At 42.4% G+C, this 12,507-nt stretch overlaps 1 protein-coding gene across 1 annotated transcript in view; it reads left to right on the top strand.

The window, feature by feature from the left end:
- The window catches only part of HYDIN (HYDIN, axonemal central pair apparatus protein), a 351,593-nt gene that overhangs the window by 234,995 nt on the left and 104,091 nt on the right, over positions 1 to 12,507 (top strand). Inside the window, exons 25-31 of the mRNA XM_023523662.1 lie at positions 983 to 1,120; positions 1,761 to 1,842; positions 3,847 to 3,960; positions 4,220 to 4,429; positions 6,646 to 6,783; positions 7,443 to 7,620; positions 9,327 to 9,451. Of these exons, the coding sequence (XP_023379430.1) occupies positions 983 to 1,120; positions 1,761 to 1,842; positions 3,847 to 3,960; positions 4,220 to 4,429; positions 6,646 to 6,783; positions 7,443 to 7,620; positions 9,327 to 9,451 (985 nt within the window). The remainder of the gene's footprint in view (positions 1 to 982; positions 1,121 to 1,760; positions 1,843 to 3,846; positions 3,961 to 4,219; positions 4,430 to 6,645; positions 6,784 to 7,442; positions 7,621 to 9,326; positions 9,452 to 12,507) is intronic.

The raw sequence follows: 12,507 nt of genomic DNA, 5'->3' as shown, positions 1-12,507 counted from the left end.
GAATGCCCAAAGTTTAGTAAATGGTACTCAGGTACATGATAGAGAGTAGACAGTATCCTAAGAGAAATGCAGACAAAATGCTGTGAAACTTAAGAGGGAGGAAAAATTTTTTCAGTGGCAAAATGGGACAGTGTTGGGTTCTTTATATAATAAGTAACATTTCTGTGGAGCCTCTGAGAAAAAGTAAAGTGCATATGGGGCCAGAATGAATATATAAGTGAAATTGGGTTGAAATGAATATCACGGGCCAGAGATAGGGGAGGGGAGGGGTCCTTTAAAAGCTACATGCACCCTGAGGGAAACAGGAAGAATAGGGGAGACCCCACCACTTTGGCCTTTGTGACATTTAAAGGCCTTTCCAGTCATCAAAACCAGGATATATGGGCTTTAGCACCAGCTGGTACAGTCACTGATTCCCCCTCTGTCCTCTGTTCAGAGAACTTGACTGGCAGCAGAGCAAACTGGCAGGGCCAGGACCAGTGTGAAGCAGTCGCAGCACCGAGCATGACCATGGTGGGAGGCAGGGTCACGTAGAGGCTCACATGTGTGCAGAACCAGAGAGCGAGTGCCTCATCCTAGTCCTGGCCTTGCTTTCTGGTTATCTGGGAGCAGGATCCCCGGCATCTGTTCATTCATAGCCATGCGTGAGTGCTTGCTCCATTCCAGGCACTGTATTAGATGCCATAGGAGATACAGTGTCCTCAGCGAGCTCACAGTCTAGCAGGGACGGGAGAAATAAGTGTGAGAGGGGAAGCCCAGGGGCTGTGAGTGCTCATAGGAGAGATACTGGGCCCAGACTGGGCGGGGTGGTCAGCAAATTTTTAGGAGAAAGTGAAAACTCAGCTAAGATTGAAACAAGGGAAGGTGTTCCCTTCTGGACCTGCTTGTTCTAAAATTTGGAACTTGGCCTTAGAGACCAAGAGCCCACCCAGGCACTGACTTGCAACAGCTGATGTGACTGTGTCTTCCCATGCCTTCGCAGATTTGTGACGTGGCCAAGGGAGCCCCACAGTGCCCTCCTGTCCCAGATGGAGTCTGTCCCAGGAACCTCAGCATCCGCCAGCTCGCCACCAGTCCCAGCAACAGAGTCCTCTGAGGTCAATCTAAATGATTTTGTTAAGTAAGTGCAAATGCAAAGCCAGAATGAATTTTTTTAAATAGATCCTTCTCTCTGCACTGATTTACATTTGCAAACTCATCCCTCATTCATCCAGCCGCTCACCAGTCAACAGTTTAACGAACGCCTTCTGTGTTCGGCCCTGGACTAGGCATCTGGGATACAGAATTGAAAGTCATCTTTGTTCTCAGGAGGTCATAGGCTTCAGAATCCTGGGGGGCTGAGCCCTTCCAATTATGTTGTGTCTCCATCTGCCCAAGGTCTACAGCCAGGATCAGGTCAAGGGTAGCAGGCAGAAAAAGATACGACAATTGGTCAAACATTATATCCTCACAATAAATGTCACAATAAATGATGAAGCTTAACATTGAGCACTGGGGGCACATCAAATTGTCTGAAGAATCACTAGAGCTTCCTAGAACTTGTTAAGTTGGCCATGGGCTTGATAGGCCACAAAAGAAGAGTTGGGGCCTATAGAAAATTGACCACTTTGATGCCCGAGAAAGGCGTCCCTTGATTGAGAGCCACACTTGCTCTGTGGGGTGCAGTGGGGCAAGGGGAGGAAGACAGGGCTGTTATGATGAAGACTGTGTTGTGATGGCTGCCAAGTGAGTGATTCTCCACATTTCATTAAACTCCCCAGGACTATCCTTGTGGATGAAGAGTTGGGGTCCGAAGAGAGAGAACCGAAAAAAACAGAAGTGCCCGCCATTGTCATCACAGATGTACGGTTTCCTTTCCCTAGGGCGGGTTGGCAAGTCCATGGTCCTTTCCATAAAACAGAGGCAGAGCCAGAAGCAGAGTAGCAAGTGCAACACTGGGGTTTGGCTGTGACGAGGCTGTGAAACTTTATCCGGGTCACTTCCCAACCAAACACCCACAGAGCCTCAGGAAGCAACCATGGTAGGAGGCAGGGTCACGTGCCCACACACCTTGACAGGTGGATTTTCTCTGAAATGGAAAAGCCACTTAACCTCTAAACCTTGGTGATCTCGTGTTCTTCTCAACCCCTGGATAGGAACTACAAAAGGAGAAATATTTTCCTCAATAATTTCATAGTAAAAACAAAGAGGAAATCAAGAGAGTTTACAAATTCATACCCTTAAATTCTCCTAGAGTGATGGCCTAAGTAAATCATGGGATATCGAAAGATTTGTGTACAAAGATGTTTGTTGTAATACTTTAGAAACAGCAAAAACAAGTTTTTTAATTATTGTATGTACATACTGATATATAATCTTTTAAAACAGGGTTTGTCTCAGTAGTGGTATAGTGGGAATAAACAAGCATTATCACACTTTGTAGGTAGGCGTATGAATGGGCATAGCCCCTATGACATACAGTTTGTCAAGTGTATCAAAATTTAAAATGAACAGTCCTCTGCTAGGATATTATTCTTCACCTTTACATTTACAGAAAGACATGTAACTATTCTTGTATACTGCAGCTTTGTTAGTAAAAGCAAGAAAAATGGGAAACAACTCTACCAATAGGAGACTGATTGGATAAGCTAAATTACATCTGCACAAAGCAATACTATGAAACTCTTTTGCGGAAAATGACAAGGTTCTTTACATACTTTTTGGGAGCAATCTCCTATATTAAGTATGTTTGTGAAGAATGTTTAGTCCCACGGGGAAGCAACGCTCATGTTACAGTGTCAACTGAAAAATCAGAATACAAATAAATATACATATATACACACATATATACATATATCTACAATATAATCTCATGGTTGATTTGTATTTCTCTTTTCGAACCTTTCTGTATTTTCCACATTTTTTAGAATGAGTATGTATGTGTGTATAAAACACTTATCTTTTAAATGTTAATTCTTTTTTTCTATTTTCAAAAGAGGTGTCATAGAAAACTCAAGAGTACAGAAAAATGAAAGCAAAAATTCTCAAAATCCCACCATTCATAGAAACCTACTATTGAAATTTTAGTAACCTTCCAGATATATCTATTTGCATATGCAAATCTCTGAATGAATTTACACACGCTCACATTTTTAGGTGTGATACATAGACATATGTAATTTTACATAAATGTAACTACTTTATCGCTCAATAATATGTTTTGCACATAATTTCTGGTTTATAAATATGCATCGCATCATCCCCATGCACAGAATGTCAGACACACTTTAAAATGATCCCCTATTGATAGATAGACATTTAGCTTGTTTCCAGAGTTTTACTATTATAAATAACGCTGCAGTGAACATCCTCGTACAGCCATTTTCGGTGCTTGTCCAATTATCTCTATAGGAATAGGTACTACAGACATAACTCGGAGATATTGAGGCTCGGTTCCAGATCACCACAATAAAGCAACTGTCGCAATAGAGAGATTTTTCAGTTTCCCAGTGCATATAAAAGTTATGTTTACACTATATGTCTATTAAGTATAAAACAGCATTATGTCTTTAAAAAGTCAATGTACATACCTTAATTTAAAAATGCTTTATTGTTAAAAAGTGTTAACCTTATCATCTGAGACTTCAGCAAGTCATAATCTTTTGGGTGGTAGAGGGTCTTACCATCAATTTGTAACAAACAAGCAGTATCTGCAAAGCGCAATGAAGTAGACTGTAATAAAATGAGGTATGCCAATAATTTTAAAATATATACAACATACTTCATTTTTCTGTATGCGATGGGGAGGAACACATCAATGACCCAGTATGAGCACTTGCTAGCTTTCCTCACACCTCTAATTTCTAGGAATTAAAAGTGAACTCTGCTGAAACAGAAAAAACAAACCAGAGCCAGGTGGAGTTTCAGGAATCCCTGTGGATATTTGAACAGGAGGAAATGCTTTCTATTGGGATAGAAGAAGTAAGTAACCCCCCATGGACCCTAAAGTCATCGATACTAACTCTTCTTTCACGTGCCCCAAGTTAGAAATTTAAATCTTGCCAGAGCGCTGTTACTGCCATGACCATCATATATTTTCAGGGTGCTGGGCTAGTCACCTTTCATGGACTCAGACAAGTTAAAGTGAGGAATTAATCTGTAAATTGACTGAACTTTAACTTACCTTTTGCAGGCCCTTCATCCTGATAGATGCTCTCATGTAGAATGACTTTCTCTGCAGGTGTTTGACATTTTGCCCCTCTATGGAGTGCTGCAGCCTCACAGCAGCCACCAGATATCTTTCACCTTCTACGGACACTGTGACGTCGTCGCGCAGGCTAAAGCTCTGTGCGAAGTGGAAGGAGGGCCCACCTACGAGATAATACTGAGGGGAGAAGCATCCCTGGTCAACTATTCCTTCGACACCAAGGACATTGACTACGGATTACAGGTACTGCCAGCCACCAGGAGATTTTATGCTTTTATCATTGTCCTTGTTCTCTCTGGGAACCCATCATCCATCTTTGATCCCTCTCCTGCCTCCCTAACCCTGATCATCCTCCCACTGCCAACTGTTTGCCAGGCATTTTCATTTGCTTTTCTCACTGCCTCCTGAAATTCAGCTTGTTAGACGCTAAAATTTGCATCTTCCCTCTCAACCCAGAAGCCCATTCCAGCTTCTTCGTTGTGGAGCACTACTACCTTCTCGGTCCCTCAAGTTTACCATCTCCAAGGCATTTGCCACTGCACTGTCTCCTTCGCCTCCCCACATCCTTACAGCATCCATGGTTTGCCGATTCTTCCAGCAGGATCCCTCTGGGTCAGTTTTCCCTTCCCATTGCCACTGTGGTTATCACGCTACAGAGGCTCATCGAATCATGCCTAAATTATTCCAGCAGTTCTTCTCAGACTGTAATGTGCGTACAGCCACCTGAGAATCGTATTCAAGTGCAGATTCTGATTCAGTGGATCCAGGGTGGAGCCGGAGAATCTGTATTTCTAACAAGCTTCCCACTGATGCTGATGCTGCTGATCCAAGGACCCTATGGAAGCAAGGAGTTAAAACCCATTCTCAGCTCCTACTCCTAACCCATCTAAATGTCATTGCCAGATAGATTTTCCCCAAATTGCATTTTCATCCCATCAGTTCCTGAACACTAACCCCAGCAGCATTTGGGAAGGCAATATAGTGTTGAGAAAAGAGCATCATTTTATAGTCAGAAAAATTGGGATATTATCCTGGTTTTACTTCCTACCGACTGTGTGACCTTGGGCACATCACCTAACCTCTGCAAGCCTCGGTAACCCTCATCTATAAAATGAGCATGTGATGGCAATGCCTATCTCACCAGGTGGTTGTGCTTACTTAAGTGTCAGGTCAATACTGTGCCTGAGTCAGAGAAGGCCTTCAATCATGGGTCTCTTTCCTTGTCACCCAGAGGATCAGAGCCATGTTTCTCCATGTGGGTGAGGACATCCTAAGCTCCTCTCTTAACCGATGCTCCTTACATTAAACTTTGTTTCTCATAATTCCCCATTATAGCCCAGTCATTCATTTGTGACCAGGCCGGTTTACCCACTGGCTCTAATGCACCCCAGCCCTTCCTGCCTCCACATTTCCTCTTATATTATCCCACTCATCCTCTATCCCACCAGCCTCAAACCTATGCGTACCATAAGATCCAACTCTTCACCATCCCTCCATTATCTTTCTCTTACTTTACATGCTCTTGAGATTTAAGTTTAGTCTTTCCCGTAATATAATGTACCTTCTAATTTTTGCTTTGGAATAATTGTCAGCTAATTCTATGTCTGTACCTTCTCTTTCCAATTTGGTTTTGTATTATATACTCAGAGACATCTCCTACCAAATTTTAATGGGGGTTATATCCCCATTATATAGCTACTGCAGGTATAATTACTGAATTGTGTGTGTATGTGTGCATGTGTGTTCATAGGTTAAAGATTGTGCCTTAAAGCAAATCCACTCAACATCTATCGAGACCTTGTTCATTGCATTGACCAAATAGAATTCTCTTTCATTCCTTATCTGCAGGGTCCTTTGGGCAATTGGTTCTGGCTCCACTCAGAATATATTCTTTGAAGCAGCTCTTCCTTGCCCTAGCTTGTCTTAAGAACCCCCGAAGTAGCTATTGTGAATGTTGGACCTTCTGGTTAGCTGCTTAATTATGTTAGCAAAATCTCAGGAAAAAGAACATGTCTGGCCTATTGTTTCCATGTCTTTCCATGTAAATAGAAAAATTCATTCTAGAAAATTCTAAACTCAAATCTTATTTAAAAAAAAAAAAACAAAAAACAAATCTTCTTGGTATAGAAAAGCTTACTTTAAGATCCTCTCCCCTGAGTTCTTTGTGGTGAAGAAACTTTGTGCTGAAGAAGTTTAGGGTTAGACACTCACCCCACAGCCACACTAAACTACAGTAATTGTCAGAACTAAGGTAGAGCAGGTTTCCAGGGTTTAGTGCTCCTCCCACCCCATAGGCACCTTTTTATGATACTAAAATGGGAATTGGCTACGTCTACATCATGAAAAATAAAATCCATGTCTGGGAGGCACGTTTGTCTAGCCACCTCTGTCGGGATGGTAATGGCACCCCGAAGCGTGGATGACGGAGAGGTCACTCCTCTCCCCCTTCTCCTGTCAAGCTGTTTGACCACGTCACAGAGAATGAAATCACGCTGAAGAACACTGGGAAAGTCGGCTTCGAGTTCAAGGTTCTGACTGACTGCCAGTCTTCACCAGACAACCTTGTGCCTGGAGTGCCACTCATCCTGCCTCTCTCAGTAAGTAGCCTTCCCGTGCTGGCCAGGTGGCCGTGACTGGAGGAGCCCAAATTCAGAACTACAAGCTGCACTCCAGAGGTATTTCAGATTACACTAAATGTCCACTGCTAGGATTATGGGTGTGATTTTTTTTAAAGTAAAACTAAAGAGCCCTCAGAAGTAAGAAAAAGAAATAAACCTAAGCATTTCACTCATTTATTAAACAAATATTTATTGAGTCCTGCATTAGCCAGACACTGTTCAGGCACCAGGGGTACAATAGTGAACCAAACAACCTGTGGATTTTTTCCCCATAATTGTAGGAATAGTTTATTTCCACTATGTCCTCACACTTCCCTTGTAATTCCTTAAAGCTGAGGGCCTCCTCTCCACTGACTACAAATGAGCCAAATTGGTTTTAGAAGCAAATGGAGGGAGTAGTTTCTTATACATATTATGTAAACCTATCAGTTTTAAGGAAATTTCATTGAATTTTTCTCATAAAAATAATTTTTTATCATAAAAATAAATCTTGTGGGAGGAATGTGAGTGTAGAATAACCAGCATAATATGCCTTTGTGATTATCTAGACCATCAAACTGCTAGAAGCAAGAGTCCATTGTAAATTTTAAACCTTCATTGTAAATTTTAAAGCTCCTTCTGGTCTTTCTGCTGTGTAGGGTTTTATCAGTTCACTTGAAGAGCAGGTGTTGAAGGTTTACTACTTACCCGGAGTACCTGAGGTCTTTCAGAGGAGTTTCCAGATACAGATTGCCCACCTAGACCCAGAAAATATCACACTGCATGGAGAAGGAATTTTCCCCCGAATCTGCCTCGATCTCCCCAGGAACCTCAAAGGTACTACTACCCACTATTGTATTTCCCCACTGGAGACAAAAGATGCATTTTAGCTTTGCTTCTTTGAAGGTTAATGACTACTCGCATTATTTGCTTAGCAGTCCCCACTAGTTCCCTTCGGTGTTATTCCTCAATTGCAAAAAAAAAAGTCAAGAGTTAAAATTGACTTGGTGACTAGAGTTTAGTGAGACAACATCTGGCCATGGCAGTCCCAAATTAAGACCCCCTAGCCAGTTTTGCCATCCTTGAATTATTTATAAACATCAGGAAATTGCACTTTCGAAGGCCTTTTCTTTTGGCACATGTTCCTTCCAGCTATAATCTCTCCCTGAGTTTTCCTTTCCCAGTAGCACACTCACAGATGGCCGTTGAGAACAGGAAAGCTGATTTTACTGCAAGGAGTACAATTCTCAAAATATAAACAGCACTGAAAGACAACCAAGGTTCTGACCCCTTATTTTGGCATCACAGAGGTTAGAGGCTAATTTAGACAGTTGCTGTCTGCTTATACGTCTAGCCAAGGCTTTCATGATAACACCTGGCCTCCAGAGCCATTGCTCTGCACCAGCATATCTCTGTCCTGGCAGATCCTAGAGCTCAACTGAACAGCTCTTTTAGCCATAGACTCTCTCTGGCTCTTTCTTGCTAGACAAAGGTCAAGAGAATCTTCTCACTCTTATTTGTAAATCCCTCGTCAAGCTCTTTGAAATCCACATTTCCTAAACAGCTTCAGACTAAGCCCTCACATCTCAGCCTTTCCTCCTAGCCATTCCCCAGAGTCACGAACTCAACTGTTGATAATCATCTATTAAATGCTAATTGTCTGCTCCCTGAAAATATGAACACAAATGTTAGCAAATCTAAGACTGACACACTCTAGCATCTAGAGTTCCAGCTAGACAGAAGCTAGTCCAATTCCACATATAATTGTCAGGAAGGCACACCTTTACCTGGCCATTGAAAACTGGGCACCCAGCTGGCCTCTTAAGGCAGAAACGGGCTTTGGCCAGTGCAGGGCTTTAAAAGAATTTAAATGTGAAGACCATGAGTTGGGTCTTCTGTGCTCCACTTCCCCTGCAGTCCTAGTGCTCCCTATTGTTTCCTAATAGGCACTGTAATTACTTCGCAGGCCTTACCCACTCACGCATTTGAATTTGCATTGCTTTCTGGTGAACTTGGGTATCTGAAATCTCTCCTCCAATTGCCTACCCTCTCCAGTTCAGGGGATTGTAACGTATTTAGTTGTAATTAAAGCAACGTGACCTCAAATGTTCTTTTTGGTCATTGAGATTTCATAAACACAACAACTAATTTAAAGAGTGACCATCCATCTGGGCTTGTCCTGCATGAGGGGTTTCCCAGATCAGCCAGTTGTCGGTGCTAGAACTGGGAAAGTGCCAAATAATTTGGGATCCACTTGGTCACCCTACGAGTGATTTAGGATGTTCCTGCCATCAAGTTTTTGAGAATCAGCTGGTAGGTAGCTCACTAAAGCATAATGTCATTAAACGTAGTGAGGTCTCTGATACAAAGTCAGCTCACTCACAAATTATCTCACCCTGTAAATCAAAGAAAACATAGCAGAGGAGATACCAAAAGTTTACTTCCTTTCTCACTTGATTTACCCTTAGCTAAGAGTCTGTGTTTATGGCATAATTCATATATTTCTAACCATCCTGACATCCTTTTCTTTCCAACCCCCACAGGAAATGAAAAGTATGAAACCTTCTTGAATCAGGCCAGAAAAAACCTAGAAAAAGAGTGCAACAAATACAAAATGTTCCATCACTTTGAGACAACTGAGGAAATGCCTGAAGATGAGTCTTTTGAGGTGAGACTAGCCTCACTCTGCACAGAACGTATGTGGCAGAAGGACAATAGGTGCAAAGGCCCCAGGGCAAGAAGGACATGGTATTTCTGAGAAACAGAAAGATAAAGAAAGATATAGCTAAGCAAAGAAGGAGGGAGGTTAGGGAGCCAAGATGAGCCTAAAAAGGTAAACAGCCCCCTAGTGAACCTATTAAGGGTTTTGAACTTTATCCTGAGGCAACAAGAATTCACTAAGTGTTTCCACTGGGATGCGGGTAATCTGATTTTGCATCTTAAAAAGATCCTTTTGGTTGTCTTGTGGAGCTCTAAGACAGGGGCTTGGGGAAGATGAGAGTAGATGTGGCGAGATCAGTTACTTAAAAAGCTGACCAAATCATTCTAAATGAGAGATGGAGGTAGTGTAAACAAAGGTGGAGTCAAGAAATAGTTCCGAGATGGATAGGTCAGGGATTAGGGATTGGTTGAATATGGGGGATAAGGAGGAGGTGACCTCCTAGTGATTTGTTCAGATGGCAAAGTAAGGAAGGGGCACTCAGGAAACTGAGGAGGAGAAGCAAGTTTAGGGAGGGAGAGAGGAAGGGAGATGAGTTCAGATGGCCCATTATCACACATGAGATTTCTGTGCATCATCCAAGTGGAGATATCTGATAGGGAGCTAGAACCATTGCTGTGGACCTGGAGAGAGAGAGGGGATGGAGGACATGATTTGAGAATCATCAGATGGTCATTTAAATCACAGGAAAAGATGCGCTTCCCTAGGAAATGTATGGGGCGATTAGGGAAGAGGAAATATTCAAAGCAGAGACCTTAAGTACCCAACAGCTAAGTGGGAGAGAGGCATAGCCAAAGGGGTTCTGGAACAGTCAGGTGTATGTGATGCCTCCACGGTGGGAGCCAAGCCCAGAGGTGGTCTCTGAGGAAGGGAGGGACCCAGCTTCATAAAGGCCGCCCCTGCTATGGGATATGAAGGCAAAATCCCCAAAATGTCCTCTCTGACCATTCCTTGGAATTCCTCTTAACAGTCTATTTCTGACCTTGAAGGCTGCTTTCTCTGTGTGCTCTTCTTTTAAAATGCAAATGGACATGAGAATATTGTCCTAGGGAAGAATTATATATGTAGCTAGAGAGCCACTAGACTGGTTAAGAGGGAGTTCTAAAATGGGGAAGAGGTGTGTCACTGGGGACACTGGGAGCCCCAAAGGCCACCTGTGCTAATTTATTTTGCAGATACTGAAAGTGAACCTTAGCTCCATGGATAATCATAATAATAACAGCTACCATTTATTGAACTCTTAAACTCAGTCTGGGCCACACTATTGACCTGCATTATTATTTCATTAAATCCTCTCACAATGGGGAGAGGGAGGAGTACAGTGCCATTATCATCTTAATTTTACAGTTTTACAGCTCATAGAAGTGAAGTGTATTTCCCAAGGCAAGCAGCAGAGCCAGGATTTGAATCCAGGCCTGTCCAGCTCACATTGTGTGCTTGGCCTCTGCCCCCTGCTGCCAGACTCCCCGCTGTCCATGAGGGCAGCAGTGTGTCTCGGCCTTGCTGCCGCGTTCCCAGGCGTCTCCTCATCAGAGCCTTAGGACAGTGGTCTCTGGCGGTCCCTCCAGACCTGGGCTGGGGTTCTGAGAACGCGATGGCACTAGCAGAGTAAGCTAGTCCCCCCGCATAAGCCAGGGGCCGACCACTGGCGGCTCAGGAGCCAAGCGTAGGGTTGGCTTGGCTGTTGTAGACTCTAGATGACTGGGAAGGCCTGTGGTGAGGCAAGCTCCTCTCCCTGTTTGTCACAGTTCCCACCGCTCTCTGTTTTGTTATCATGGGCCACTTCACACATTAACCTTTCCTGCCTGGCCCTGGACTTCAGGTTTGGACCTTCCAGAACAGTATTTCTCAACTTTTTACTGACACTCCCTCAAGACATTTTTTCTCTAATACCCCATTAAATAAATTTATTAAATGTAAAACATTATCTCTTCGAAGAGTTTGATATTAAATTTTTAAATATTAAAATTTTTTAAATTTTTATATTTTGGAAATAAATTCACAAGCAAGGTTGCAAAAAAAATGTTTTTTTCCAAATGGTAAACAACTTACATAATTTATAGTATAATTACTAAAAGCAGGAAATTGACATTAGTACTAGCTACAGAGCCTTATTCAGATTTCACCAATTTTTATGTTGCACTGGGGCGTGTGTGTGAGTGTGTGTGTGTGTGTGTGTGTTTCTTTAGAAGTTTTTCATATCTGTAGATTTGCATAACCACCACAATTAAGATACTGAATGGTTCTGTCATCACAAGGATCCCTGTGCTTACTGGGGAAATAGAATTAAAAACAAAATCTCCTTCCAATCCAGAAAAATCTCCCCGTAAAGGTAGAAGAGAAAGAAAACAATTTTATTATTAAATAATTATTAAACCAGAATGTGATCCATATCACAGGCAGTCCACTAAGAGATTGCAAAGACAGAAAGAAATCTCAGCCTTTTATATAGCCAACCAGATACAATCCAGTACATACTTGTTCTCATAGTGAACAGTAATCCTTAAGAACTATAACTGGTCCCCAAATTAGAGGACTTGACAATACCACTTGTCATATATAGTTCATCTTATATTCCCATGGTAATTGTGGTGACCATCTAGACTGTCTTCATCCAAAGGAAATTGGCTTCATCCAAAGGCAACCAGACTTCTCATTTTTTTATGACAGAGCCCTCTGAAGTTAGGCTCCCACCCTTCCACAAAGACTAGGCGATAGGGCTCTATTGTGCTTGATGATTACATACAAGAGATGGTTCAGATCCTTGGGAAAGACACTCTGGATTGTAAAGCTCACCAGAGGCTTATGATATAGCCTGTAAAAAGATTTATATACATTTCAAAGAGACAGAGAAAGAACTTACCAGTTTTCTAAAGTAAATGCTCTAAGAAAAGGGAGTGAGAAGTCTCTTCCCTTGTCAACAGGGAGAATCAAGCCTATTGTTTTCAATCTGTATTTGCCCTTATGCGCTACTCCTTTAGCCACATCCACCCCTAATCTCCCCA

This window comes from Pteropus vampyrus, unplaced genomic scaffold (assembly GCF_000151845.1).
Source record: "Pteropus vampyrus isolate Shadow unplaced genomic scaffold, Pvam_2.0 Scaffold399, whole genome shotgun sequence".
In the NCBI taxonomy this organism is placed as follows: domain Eukaryota; kingdom Metazoa; phylum Chordata; class Mammalia; order Chiroptera; family Pteropodidae; genus Pteropus; species Pteropus vampyrus.
This window is presented reverse-complemented; position numbering and strand designations above follow the sequence as displayed.